The sequence below is a fragment of the Mesoplodon bidens genome, assembly GCF_964165515.1.
Source record: "Mesoplodon bidens genome assembly, chromosome: 1".
NCBI lineage: Eukaryota > Metazoa > Chordata > Mammalia > Artiodactyla > Ziphiidae > Mesoplodon > Mesoplodon bidens.
Window position 1 is genome coordinate 13209626 of NC_138176.1, and position 14611 is coordinate 13224236.

Genomic DNA, 14611 nt, shown 5'->3' on the forward strand with positions numbered 1-14611 from the left:
AATGAATATAGAGCAACATAAGAATATGTTGGTCAGCTAGAAAACATCATCACTCACAATATGCTTTATTCTCAACCCAAATATAAGTATATGGAATCTTTTTTCCAGCATCATTGAGATATAATTGACATATAGCCTTCTGTAAGTTTAAGGTGCACAACTAGTTGATTTGATATACTTATATATCGCAAAATGATTACCACTATAGTGTTGGCTAACACCTCCATCACGTCACATAGTTACCCTTTCTTTTTTGTGGTGAGAACAAATTTAAGATCTAGCCTCTTATCAACTGTCAAGTATATAATACAGTATTATTATTATTATTATTATTATTTATTTATTTATTTATTTATTTATTTTGCAGTACGTGGGCCTCTCACTGTTGTGGCCTCTCCTGTTGCAGAGCACAGGCTCCAGATGAGCAGGCTCAGCGGCCATGGCTCACGAGCCCAGCCGCTCTGTGGCAGGTGGGATCCTCCCGGACCGGGGCACGAACCCGTAGTCCCCTGCATCGGCAGGCGGACTCTCAACCACTGCGCCACCAGGGAAGCCCTATAATACAGCATTATTAACTATAATCACCATGCTGTACATCAGACAGCCAGAAGTTATTCATCTTAGAGCTGGAAGTTTGTACTCTTTGACCAATGTCTGGAACATCTTTATTATCTTTATTAAAGTGAGGTTTGTAATAACAAAAAGTGGCAAACAACCTAAATGTCCATCAGTACTTTTCTCCAGGTTCAGATATATGCATGTACATGCACAGAGAAAGGACACGTATAACCTCTGAGGGAGAGAGTGGGATTTTAGGCTTCTCTGTTTTATGTCTATTAAACAGGAGAATGTGTTCAGATGCTACTTATGTCATTAAAAGTAACTTGAAAAAGATGTGACATAGAGAAACCACCGAGCTAGAACAATACAGTTGGCTTCCAGTGTCTATCATATAAGGAGACTGTGAAGGCTGAAATCCACTGTTGGGCTTCTGTGGCAGAAAACCAGGCTGCATTTGGCAGCTGCTTCATGCCCCCTGGCTGGCATCCCAGTCAAGTTTGGGGAAGTAGGGAGCCAGGATTACTAATGGCAGATTGTAGGACAGGGGTTCTCACACCTGAGTGTGCATCAGAAGAACCCGCAGTACTTGTAATAGCTTCTTTTTCCCAGGTCTCATCATCAACAATTCTGATTTAATGGGTCTGTCTTTTGGTCCATCGATCTGCATTTTTTGTTTGTTTTTGTTTTTCGGCCCTGCCTCCGGGCTTGTGGGATCTTAGTTCCCCGCCCAGGGATCAAACCCCGGCCCACGGCAGTGAAAGTGCTGAGTCCTAACCACTGGACAACCAGGGAATTCCCTCAATCTGCATTTTTAATAAGGGCTAGAGTTGTTTCTGATGATGGTAGTCTTTGGGAGGAGAATAATACATTTCTGTTCTTCCCCCTTTGCTGAGACACTGCTCATGATGTCCTCACAGATGAAAGCCAGGGCTGTTTCCCTGGTGACAGGGACCCACTTGCTAAGATAAAACACAGGGTAGACACACCCATCCTAGACATTCTAACTGCCAGACTGCCATCCCTAAAAGCTGTGTGTGTGTGTGTGCCCACACATGAACAATGCACTTGAAAAACACTGCGAGGACCATAGCAGCTCTGTGCTTTGTCTAAAAAAATACAGGAAGGGGCCATCACGTTAGATAGCAACACCAGAATGAACTTAAATATGTGTACATAATAATTCGGAGGTGGACGTTATGAGGTGCAGTTTGGCTCATCACTGTGTTTTGTCAGGAGACATGTATTAATGGAAACCCAAATGAGGGGCTTCTATAAGGTCATTGTTTCCATGTAAATGTGACCACAAAGAGCCCTTCACCACTAAATGGCACAATGCAGGTGCAAGGTGATTTTCACCATCCATAAAAGCCATTTCTAGTCAATAATGAAACGGGATAGGAATCAAAATGGGAAAGCAAATTGTCTTGTCCCTGCCTTAGGAAAAGAATGTAATAGAAATGGCTTTCAAGTGTTTTGTTTCGGTCTCCATGTTTATCTATCTATCTATCATCTATCTATCATTTATCTACCTATCTATCTATGCACTTGTATATATTTTGTACTTCTAATAGACTAAGGTTAGGTATGCCATCCATGCTGCTAATATCTGGCTATTGGTAAGAGTCCAATCAAAAGTTGAAAAATAGGGGCTTCCCTGGTGGCGCAGTGATTGAGGGTCCGCCTGCCGATGCAGGGGACACGGGTTTGTGCCCCGGTCCGGGAAGATCCCACATGCCGCGGAGCGGCTGGGCCCGTGAGCCATGGCCGCTGAGCCTGTGCGTCCGGAGCCTGTGCTCTGCAACGGGAGAGGCCACAACAGTGAGAGGCCCGAGTACCAAAAAAACAAACAAACAAAAAACAAAAAAAATGTTGAAAAATAAAATGGGCTGAGATCCTGACTTGAGCCGGTTGGCCAAGCCTTATGTCTTTTAAGGGGGTTTTTGTACAGAGTGTCACTAAAGAAGGTGGCCTGACTGTGTCCTGGATCTTCAGGAATTCAGTGAAGTCCAGGGATGGTTGCAGTGAGACTGCCTGTGGCAAGAGACCCTAAAGTCAAGGGCAGGTACTACAGCTGCCCTAGAATGTCTCAGAGAGTTCAGGTCCAGCAACTCAGCCAGCCTGGACCTCCCCCCAGCCCTGGATAATCACATCAAAAATAGGCAGCCATGGCAGCATCAGTCCTGGACCTTTTGGGATATTGTTAAAGGCATACATTTCAAGACATACACGATCAAAGGGAGGAGGAAGGAGCTGTGCCATGCAGCACCCTCACCCAGGTGCTCCACACCAGGGCCTGCTAGGGATGCAGGGGTTACTGGGAGCACCTCCCCTGGGAAGAAATGATGCTGAGCCGTGGCTGGGGAAAGGAGGGGGATGAATTCCTGATACAAAGCCTCAGCCTGAAGAACATCTTGATAATTAGAAAGACACAGTGAACACTCACTTCTTGTTCATTTCCTGCCACCTGAACACTTAACATTCATCATGGGCCCTAAGTTGTTGTGTATGTTTGACATAAATGTAAGAAAGGGGACAGGTTTAAGCAACCTGTGCAATGTTGATATGGTTGAATAACAAATGTTGTGAACACTTTGAAGACTCTTGTGCGTTAAAATAAATATGATCTATAAGGGTAAACACAGTTCTAATTTACTAAAGCAATTAGTAAATTTCCCAGTGAGCATTCATGTCCCCCTTTCACAGCAGGTTGTGGTAGTAGCATTTATCATGATCATACAGCATAGTGATTTTTGTAGACTTCTCTCTTACTAGACTGCACAATTCTAGACAATGTTGTCCCTTTCTTGGGGTCTCTGATTCTTCTTGCAATATCTCAGCCTGGGCTTTGTATGCCTGGTAAACAAGGATGAAATGAAGGAAAGCCTTTAGCCTAAAAACTAGCTAATTCTTCTCATTACAAAGACTATCTTCCAGAGTAACATGCAAGTGAAAGAGTTGGAATTGCACGCCAGAAACCTCTTGACAAGAGGTGGTGACATAAGGCAGGACAGAGGGTTCCCCCAAAGGAGCCCCCATTACTGTGAGCCAGCTGTGTGCCAGTTTGTTCACACGTATTGGATCTTCTCAACGTTCTTCAGAGATGGGCATTATTATGAATTTCTTATATTTTCCAAAACTGGGATTCTTCTGGAAATAGGACAACTCGTGCTTTGTAGTGGCAGCGCCGTTACACAAGCCCGCGAGCTGTATGCTCTTCCTTATTTGGACTTTGTGACCATTTCTGTCCTCCTGTTGGCAATCAACGTGTGCTTATCATACAGATTTCTTTTTGTCTTAAACATCATCTTTCTCCATTTGCCCTGTTGCTGTTTTAAGAAGCAGTGAGAGGACAATCTGAGAAAATTCAATGTTTTTGAAACACAACTCGGGGGTCTTGCTGTCTGAAGAGAGCCAACTGTGAAGGCTGGTAGCACTCCCAAGCAGACTACTTTGGGAATTTTAAAAGTGCTGTATTGGGGTAGGGCACTGCTTCGCAACCAGGGGTGATTTTGTCTCCTATCCCCACCACAGGGGATATTTGGTAATGCTAGAAACAGTTTTGGTTGTTGCAACTAGGTGTGTGTACAACTGGCATCTAGAGGGAAGAGGCCTGGGATGCTGCTAAGCATCTCATAATGTAAAGGACAACCTCCCACGACACAGGATTTATCCTGTCCAAAATGTCACTAGTGCCGAGGGTGAGAAACCCTGGTATAAGGTGTTGCTCTATTTCTTATATCTTTGGAAGCTGTTTTTGGGGGGAGTTTTTCTCATAAAGTGGGGCACAGTTATTACATATATTAGGGTAAACTAAATTAATATGCTCTAAAATATACATAATACTTTTACATCCTTAATTCTCTCATGTCTTTATCTGACATTTTCATTCAAAATGATGGAGAAGCAGGGTAGCAAATTAAGAGAGCGTATGGGTCTCCTCGTAGCTTTTGGTCTTTTTTTTTTTTTGCGGTACGCAGGCCTCTCACTGGTGTGGCCTCTCCCGTTGCGGAGCACAGGCTCTGGACGCGCAGGCTCAGCGGCCATGGCTCACGGGCCCAGCCGCTCCGCGGTATGTGGAATCTTCCCGGACCGGGGCACGAACCCGCGTCCCCTGCATCGGCAGGCGGACTCTCAACCACTGTGCCACCAGGGAAGCCCCAGGTTTTGGTCTTTAAAATTGATGTTGAAGACTGATAATAGGGTAGAGTGAACATTTGTTATAACTCATGGCTGGTTGTCATCTGCTCTTGTTTGGGGAAATTCCTCATCATCTTCCATCAAAGTGGAAGTCAGAACCCAAACTCCCAGCATATTTTGCAATTAGAACTCAGGTATGGGATCCAGGCTCTGCCCCTCAGATACACCTGAGTGAAACTTTCATTTAGAAATGAGGGACCTGGACCTCCCTCATGGGCCAGTGGCTAAGACTCTGTGCTCGCAATGCAGGGGAAGCAATGCCTGGTCGGGGAACTGGAGCCCGCATGCCTCAACTAAAAGATCCCGCATCCTGAAACGAGGATCCCACATGCTGCAACTAAGACCCGGAGCAGCCAAATAAATAACTAAATATTAAAAAAAGAAAACAGCAATGCGGGACCTGAGGACACCTAAGGAAATGGGGGCCCCATTTTGTTGGACACAGTGGCTGCAGAGGTGCCTGGCTTTGGGGAACAGTGATGGCTGCAAGATTGAGTTCCTGATGCAAAATGGCATTGGTGGGGGTGACAGCACTGGTAGCAACTTTGCTTGTGGGGTGGAGGGTCTTCATCAAGGATGGTGTTGGAAGCTGGGTCTCGAGGCTGATGCCCAGTCCTCTCGGCAGTTACAGGGCTGAGCTGCCATTCTCTTCTACTTAAACCAGCCAGAGTGGGTTCTGTTGTTTGCAAGGAAGAGCTCTAACTGATGCACGAGGTTTATCAGTGGTGACGTTCTTTAAGACCTAGAGTCCTGGGCTTCCCTGGTGGCGCAGTGGTTGAGAGTCCGCCTGCCGATGCAGGGGACGCGGGTTCGTGCCCCGGTCCGGGAAGATCCCACATACCGTGGAGCGGCTGGGCCCGTGAGCCGTGGCCGCTGAGCCTGCGCGTCTGGAGCCTGTGCCCCGCAACGGGAGAGGCCACAACAGTGAGAGGCCTGCGTACCGCAAAAAAAACCCAACAAAACTTAGAGTCCTTTAAAAAGTCTCCTTTTATCTAGTAATGTTGTGCATATTCAGTTTAGAACCAAAGACTGAAGGTCCTCCTTTCTTTCCAGGCTCTAGGTGCGGGGCTTTAGTAGAACTTCTGGGAGCAGGTAAAAGACCGGGCAGAGGGAGACCACATCAGGCAGCTCTTTGAGGGAACTGGAAGGCTTCACATTCTGGGCCTGGAAGAGGTTAAAAGAGAACAGGAAGGGTTGAGGGCACCTGCCGCACTCCAGCCAAGAGCAAGCAGGTTAACATTTTGTTTGCTATGACAGAAGATTGGCTTAGAGAATACTTTTATGTTTTATTTTAACATTATTTTATTTTAACATATTGATCACCTTTTCAATGTGTGTTGGAGGTGGGGAGCTTTGTGTTTGAAAACATCTTTTGTGTTTATTTCATTAAGTGTTTGGATACTGAAGAAACTTGTCCAGAGATGGGTGTAGGAATAGACCAGCCAGGATTGATGCAAATGCGCCCATCAATATGGAGTGCTTGTGTGCACCTCTTTATTCTTTTTTTTTTTTTTTTTTTTTTCCGGTACGTGGGCCTCTCACTGCTGTGGCCTCTCCCGTTGCGGAGCACAGGCTCCGGATGCGCAGGCTCAGCGGCCATGGCTCACGGGCCCAGCCGCTCCACGGCATGTGGGATCTTCCCGGACCGGGGCACGAACCCGTGTCCCCTGCACCGGCAGGCAGACTCTCAACCACTGCGCCACCAGGGAAGCCCCACCTCTTTATTCTTAATACCCTGCTAACTCAGTGTAGTATTTCCTTATTTCTAGCTGAGTGGGTAATTCATGTATAAACCATTATGGAAAAAAAAAAGGAAAAAGAAATGAGAGAAACAGCTCTAATGAAATATGTAAGTCTGAAAAGAATTGGAAATCAAGACTCCCAGAGATTGCCACAGGGCTTTTCAGTTTTAACATTGGGTTTTTTAGGGTAGCAGCATCCTGAGATTATTTTCATAGTTCCTTCTGCTAGCTGACTCTGTTTCTAGAAAATTCTGCCCCAGACTATGAGCTCTTTGAGGGCAGGGAGTGTGTCATACTCATCTTTCACTCAATGCACCTTGTCCAGGACTTGTGGCATATAGATGAATCACAAATAGCTGTTGAATTAGCAGGTTTTATCATTCCCTTTTCTCATGTGGCAGGGAAGTTTCCTACCACACCCCAACTCCTCATGTTACTCTGGGGGGTTACCCACTCCTTTCCTGGGGAGATAGCCTAACTTCTGGATTGGTGAAGGTAGAGAAAAGACAAGACTTTGTTAGTCTGGTTACAAAATTATGTTAATTAGCAGGAATCTACATTGTAAAAGGAGAGTGTATTTCACCTGTGGATGTTCTACTCTTGAGACCTTGCCAGCAAGGATCACTACTGGCCTCTAGTGATTCCCTGAGACCTGTCCAAAGTCTGCGCAAAATAAGTATGGCCTGATAGGTGACAAGTGAGAAAAATAAAGGGCTGCCTTACCCCATCCTCTGAACTGCACGTGTGTGTGAGAGCTCATCTAACAGTATGTTTTCTGTCTAGCAAGTTTCTGTGCCTTCTCACCCTTCCAGAGCTAAGAGCATGGCCAAGAGCTTTCACACAAGGTTGACTAGAGAAAGCCCAGAGGTTGCCTAGGTATCCAGGCCCAAGAGTGGGGACCCACAACGGGGCCCAGATTAAAATGAGACAGATGCAAGATGTATGCCCTGCATGCTACTTCAGAGGTGACTCTGGGTTAGAGAACACAAGGCCATTTGGGGCTTCCTTCTGAGTTTTTTTTTTTTTTTTTTGGCAGCAGAGCGTGGCATGCGGGATCTTAGTTCCCCAACCAGGGATTGAACCTGCCCCCCCACTGCAGTGGAAGGGTGGAGTCTTAAACACTGGACCACCAGGGAATTCCCTCCCTTTTGATTTTTGATGGGGTGAGAGGAAAAGTCCAACCAAAGAAAGATGATTTCAGGTCAGAATAATAGCATTGAAGCCTCCACTCTGTGTTTGGGCAAAGCTGAACTGAAGAGTTAAAAAGCGAGTCGTGTGTGTGTGACAGAGCTGGAAGCAATAATTAGTATGTCTGGAGTATGAGATGAAAAAAAGCATTTTCCCAAAGTCGTCTAATGGAAGCATATCTGGTTTTCTTTGTGTTCGTATGTGATGCCGTGTCTGTTCTCACACTGCCTGTCACGGGCTCTCCTCTCCCGTAGGTGGCCAGCCTGCCACACTGAGTTGGCTTAGTCTGAGAAGCCAGGGGGTGCCTGGCTCTTGCAACACACACAGGGCAGGCTTAGAAGACAAAACTCATGTCTCGGGGAGCATCTATTCTGTTAGTGTCTGGACTTAAGTTTCAGAAACTGCTCTCTCCTCCCTAGTATTAAAAATATGACCTCTAGTGGTTTCTCATGAGTTTGGGCTAATTGCCATGTGTCAGCACGCACTTAGCTGTCATAAAATCTTCAGAGCGCTTAAGCAGTTTTCTCCGACTCCTAACTGCAGTCTTCACCTCTGTTGTCTCCGTCTTCTGTTCTCTACGTCCTGTGGCCTATTGTCATCATAAAGCATAATACCATCTCCTGAAGTTCATACAGCCCAAGGTTTTGTCTCCTACATGGGATATAAGCAAGGGACATTTTGGGCGAGGCATAAAGATCTGTCTATTTATTTATTTTTAAATTTTTATTTATTTATTTTTATTTTTGGCTGCGTTGGGTCTTTGTTGCTGCGTGCAGGCTTTCTCTAGTTACAGCAAGCGGGGGCTGCTCTACGTTGCAGTGCACGGACTTCTCTTTGCAGTGGCTTCTCTTGTTGCGGAGCAGGGGCTCTAGGCATGTAGGCTTCAGTAGTTGTGGCTCGCGGGCTCAGTAGTTGTGGCTCACGGGCTCTAGAGTGCAGGCTCAGTAGTTGTGTGCATGGGCTTAGTTGCTCTGCCGGCATGTGGGATCTTCCTGGACCAGGGCTCGAACCCATCCATGTCCCCTGCATGTGGGATCTTCCCAGACCAGGGCTCGAACCCATGTCCCTTGCATTGGCAGGCGGATTCTTAATCATTGCACCAGCAGGGAAGTTCCTAAAGATCTGTTTAGCTTAAACATAATAAAGGTAGAGTTGTAACCAAATTTGTTAGAGCTTCCTGTAATAAACCACAGTGGGGGAGGGGTTCCCTTTATTTATTCAACCCCATCAGAACCTACTTGTATTTTTCACTGCATCTGTCACGGATTCAGAGGCAGTAAAGTACAGTAGTGGTGTGTTTGCTTCTAGAATCAGGCAAATCTAAGTTGAGATTCCAGCCCCACTTCTTATTAGTTGTGCCATTATGGTTAGTTACTTAGCCTTGAAGTACCACTTTCCTCATTTGTAAAATAAACATAATAATAGTTTAGAGGGGAATTTCCTGGCAGTCCGGTGGTTAGGATTCCACGCTTTCACTGCCGAGGGCATGGGTTCGATCCCTGGTTGGGGAGCTAAGATCCCACAAGCCCCGTGGCACAGCCAAAAACAACACAATAGTTTTGAGGGGATCAAATGGGATGATGTGTGTGAAATACTTAGCACAGTGCCTGGCCTGTAAAATGCCCTCAATAAATGGGGGCTATTTTTATCCATTCAATCAAAAGGGACATTTATTTGGTATCTGCTGGGTTCAGGCATGTTGTAGGTACAAAAATGCTTCAAGACGTTGGCCCTTGCCTGTAAAGAGTTTACATCATGGTTGGTGGAGGCTCCGGAGGAAACACTTTCAGAATTTCAAAGGTAGAATGTAATAAAGGACAGAAATATCATGAAAAGGAAAAGGCTTTTAAGACAGGGTAATCTTTGAGTTGGGCCCCGTAGGATGTGAAGAATGTAAGTTGCGTGGGGATGAAGCAACCAGTATTCTAGAGAAAGGGGATAAACCCCAAGAGAGATGTTGGATGGTGAAGACGTGTCTGTGTCCAAGAGTCTAGTGTGGCCTGAATATAGGGATTGAGACAGAGGTGGGAAGACAGACCAAAAAAAAGAGGGAGGATCAGAATAGGGGGGCATGTGATTGGAAATGCCCTGCTAAAGGCTCTGGTCTTTGATGGGCTATTGAAGACTTTGGGGGTAGAGGAGGTAAGACAATCCCATAGTTTGCTATTTACCATGTGAAGTACTATCTTTCCTTCAGTTGTCCTAAAAGTTTTTTGTTTATTCATGATCTCTCAGGTTTCTGGAGCACTATTAGTAAAGGAAAGTCTGAACATTGGTATGGTTTAATTGTGATGTCCTAGCTGAGAGGGACATTAGCCTTAACTCCAGTGAGGACCAGAGAGAACAGAGATCTAAAATGGGCTATTCTATTCTGAGATGTTCACTTTCTTTCCATCTTGCAAAAGCTCACAACACTGAAACCCTTACCGGGTTTTATCAGGAGCTTGGCAAAGGATCAACTTTCTTCTCTGGAGGGTACCCCAATATTGAGCTTTCAAATACTGACGTTTACATGGCCTCTAGTTGTTGATAAGTTTGTCATGTTACTATTTTTAGTATTATATAATCAATGATATTGACTAGAGTGATGGGTCTAGTTATAGGCCTAACTGCATCCTGAATCCTTTTCAACTATGTTACCACAATTTCCTCTGTTAAAGGTATTTTTTAAAAAGAATCCTTTTTTTAAAAAAATTTATTTATTTTATTTTTGGCTACATTGGGTCTTCGTTGCTGCATGTGGTCTTTCTCTAGTTGCGGCAAGTGGGGGCTATTCTTCATTGTGGTGCGCGGGCTTCTCATTGCAGTGGCTTCTCTTGTTGCAGAGCACGGGCTCTAGGCGCGTGGGCTTCAGTAGTTGCAGCTCGCTGGCTCGGTAGTTGTCTCAGTAGTTGTGGCTCAGGGGCTCGAGAGCGCAGGCTCAGTAGTTGTGGCGCATCGGCTTAGTTGCTCCGCGGCATGTGGGATCTTCCCGGCCCAGGGCAAGAACCCGTGTCCCCTGCATTGGAAGGCGGATTCTTAACCACTGCGCCACTGTTAAAGATATTTTGAAGCAAAAGAGTGCCTGTCCTCTTGGGTATATATAACCCTGTTGGTGAACATGATGAGAAAAATCACTGGGTAAGGGATTAGGCAGGCACAGATTGTATTTTATTTTGAGGTTTTTTTTTTTAATATCATACTTGCTTTAGCTAAAGTGATTATAACCCAGAACACGTGGGTTTAGAATAAATACAGTTGCATAAAATTGGATTGCTTTTGTTCCAATGTTGACTTTTCTCCCTGTATGAGTGAATCACTTAAATTTGGAGAGTAGAATCATTTTACTTCTTTCCAGCCTAACTGGAATATCCGCAGCCAGAAGACAAAGTACAAGGGCTTATGAGAGAGGGGACAGTGAAGCTCCATCCTCTGGGAAAAGGAAAGAAAATGTGAAGGGAGGAGAGAGCTTCAAAGGAGGGAGGCTACGAAGTCTCCTTCCTGCCTTCCCCAACTTGGTTCGGGTTAAATTTACATTTCAATGATGACTTAATACTACTAAAGATTGTATGTAACTTTTAAGTTTCTCAAATGTTTGTTATCCTGGTAGAAATCCTGCATATATATGTGTGTATGTGCGTGCGTGCGTGCGCGCGCGTGTGTGTATATGTGTGTGTGTATGTGTGTGTGTGTGTGTGTATGTGTGGTGAGGCGGCCTAAGAGTGTTTATTTAAGGAAGGAGAGGGTAGGGTCTCAGAACTGACATTCCTTACTGGTATTGTCAGGCAGATACGGATTAGAGTTTGGTAGCCGAGAAAGAAGGAGAGAAAAAGGGAGTAGCGGAGGAGTGGCGAGCAGGTACTGCAGTGAGCCTGTCTAAGGTCAATGGCACGAAGGCTGCAGTTTCTGACCCAGGGAGATAAAAGACAGCGCCGTCCTTGGCACTATTGTGCGGTGACCCGTAGCAGGAGCACAAGTCACCACCCTCCGACCCCCAGAGACCCCGGCCCATCTTCCTCCACTCCGCCCTCCAGCTCTTGAAGTCTGCAGCTCCGGCCCAGGATGCAGGCGGCGAGGCAGCTCTTTGAACCCGGCCAGGGACCAGGTTCCTTCTCCCAATGCACGGGACACAGAGAGGGGCTGCACTCCCTCATCGTCCGCTGGCAGGCACTCGCGCGCGGCGCAGCCCGGGCCGTGGGAGCTGTCCGTGGTGCTGAACGCTTTCTTGGGCTTGGTCGGCCCCGCGACTCTCGAATCGCGTCGCCAGCCTCGGCGGAGGGAGGGCTCAGTGGGTCCCGCGGAGCGCGAGCGCCCGAAGGCCTGAGGCGAGCTCCAAGCTCGAAGATTTAGATCCCTGACAGAACCCCCTATGCGACTCCGTTAGCGCAAGCCAGGACTCCACGCAGGATCCAGCGCTTGAGGGCGAGTCCCTCATCTTTCCCCTACATCCCGTCGTGGATCTCAACTCCCACCCGCTTCCTCCCCTGCGCCTTCCTTGTTCAAAGAGCACCAGGTCCTGCCGAGAGCCCGGGGCTTCACGCCCCTCCTATGCCTAGTCCACTGCGCTCTCCTCCAGAGCGGGACTCTCCCAGGGCGCAGCAAGCTCCCGCAGCAGAGGTTCTCCCTCGCCCCTCCGGCCCAGGTTTCCGGCCGCTCCTGCCTCTTCTGTTTCTATTCTCCCCCCACTATCCACCTCTCTAGTTCTCTAAGCACCGAGTCGGGAGGTGCGTGCTCCGCCCCTTTTTTCCGTACAAGGGCACGATGGAGTTGGGGGCGGGGCGGAGGGGAGTTGCCGCGAGCCCACTGGGAACGCTTGAATCTCTTCAGCTCCGCGGAGAAGCGGAGAAGCGGAGAAGGGTGCACGGCCGTCTTGGGTGGAGGACCTCTAAGGACCGCCAGAATTCTCCCCCTCGTTCCCCGGAGCGCTTTTCCATCCGCCAAGCCCCAGTCACCAGGTAGGACTGTGCTCCTGGATCTGGCCTGTGGGGACGGTGAGGGCTCTAAATAGAGTAGAAGGCATTTAAATAACCTGTGCACATCTAACTCATAGATTTAATTTTACAGAGGTAGGGGTGACGGCACTTTAAATTTTGTTGTTATTTATTGTGGCCAGTCATTCCCGAGGAATATTTGGGTCCCTGAAGTGTGTGTGTGTATGTTGAGGGGCGCAGTTGGTGTAGGAGGGGGCGGAGAGAGAATGGGAAGTGACGGGCTTTGATTCTCTTTGGACAGGTGGCCATGGCCTCACTGCCGACTCAGGGTCCCGGGGCCCCTGACTTCTTTTCCGGGCTGCTGCCGGCGGCTTCAACTGCGGCCAACCAGAGCTCAGAAGCCTTGGTGGGCAATGGGTCGGCGGCTGGTCCGGGTGCTCAGGCCATCACGCCATTCCAAAGCCTGCAGCTGGTGCATCAGCTGAAGGGGCTGATTGTGCTGCTCTACAGCATCGTGGTGGTCGTGGGGCTGGTGGGCAACTGCCTGCTGGTGCTGGTGATCGCACGGGTGCGTCGGCTGCACAACGTGACCAACTTCCTCATCGGTAACCTGGCCTTGTCGGACGTGCTCATGTGCACCGCCTGCGTGCCGCTCACGCTGGCCTACGCTTTCGAGCCACGCGGCTGGGTGTTCGGCGGCGGCCTGTGCCACCTGGTCTTCTTCCTGCAGCCCGTCACCGTCTATGTGTCTGTGTTCACGCTCGCCACCATCGCGGTGGACCGCTACGTCGTGCTGGTGCACCCGCTGCGCCGGCGCATCTCGCTGCGCCTCAGCGCCTACGCGGTGCTGGCCATCTGGGCGCTGTCCGCGGTGCTGGCGCTGCCGGCCGCCGTGCACACCTACCACGTCGAGCTCAAGCCACACGGCGTGCGCCTCTGCGAGGAGTTCTGGGGGTCCCAGGAGCGCCAACGCCAGCTCTACGCCTGGGGGCTGCTGCTGGTCACCTACCTGCTCCCCCTGCTGGTCATCCTCTTGTCTTATGTCCGGGTGTCGGTGAAGCTCCGCAACCGCGTGGTGCCGGGCTGCGTGACCCCGAGCCAAGCGGACTGGGATCGCGCGCGCCGCCGCCGCACCTTCTGCCTGCTGCTGGTGGTGGTGGTGGTGTTCGCCGTCTGCTGGCTGCCCCTGCACGTCTTCAATCTGCTGCGGGATCTCGACCCGCGCGCCATAGACCCCTATGCCTTCGGGTTAGTGCAGCTGCTCTGCCACTGGCTCGCCATGAGCTCGGCCTGCTACAACCCCTTCATCTACGCCTGGCTGCACGACAGCTTCCGTGACGAGCTCCGCAAGCTGTTGCTCACGTGGCCCCGCAAGATCGCGCCGCACGGCCAGAGCGTGACAGTCAGCGTGGTCATCTGATGCCGCTGCGCCAGGCCTTGGGGAACTCCATGTCCGCTTGTCTCCGAGGATGCCCACCCGAGGCCGGACTGGAGAGCTTATTCCAGAGCTAAGCTAATACTAAGCCAATAAGGGGCAAAGCTTCCAGCCCAGCCTTCTTGTCCAGCTGTCTTTCCTTGTCCTGTGTCTTTGTAAAATGCTAAGTGGGCTTTGTTGAGAGTCTTGTGCTTTGCTTGGAGGAGGCCGGGGAGAGGAAAAGAGGATTTATTATTTCCTCCGTTTGCCCTTGAAGGCCAAACAAAGCGCTTTCTCCTGGTTCAGAACAGTACTTCAGAACCGTAGCTGTCTTCCTTTGCTTCCTCTTCTGCTTGCTCAATGGGGAGATGAAGGAACAATGAGCAGAGGTTTAAAATGGCTTTGTTGGGGTTGGTAAAGCTTTTCAGGTTGCCTTTTAAAAGGGGCTCAGCCGAGATACAATTGCTTAGTCAATTTGAACCCATTGATTTCTGGGATTCCAGGGAAATATGTACTACAAATCTACACCTAGGATTTCTGCATTTCCTGAGTAAGACCTTTATATGCCAAAGGGGTTTTCATTTTAAATCCACTTGAAT

General features: G+C 48.5%; 1 protein-coding gene across 1 annotated transcript; it reads left to right on the forward strand.

Moving 5' to 3' along the window:
- Positions 1 to 12905: 12905 nt before the first annotated feature.
- On the forward strand, positions 12906 to 14018 carry PRLHR (prolactin releasing hormone receptor; the record flags this gene model as incomplete). The annotated part of the gene is made up of 1 exon (XM_081235134.1): positions 12906 to 14018. One exon carries the CDS (start codon positions 12906 to 12908, stop codon positions 14016 to 14018), a length of 1113 nt encoding a protein of 370 aa, XP_081091260.1.
- Positions 14019 to 14611: the final 593 nt, after the last annotated feature.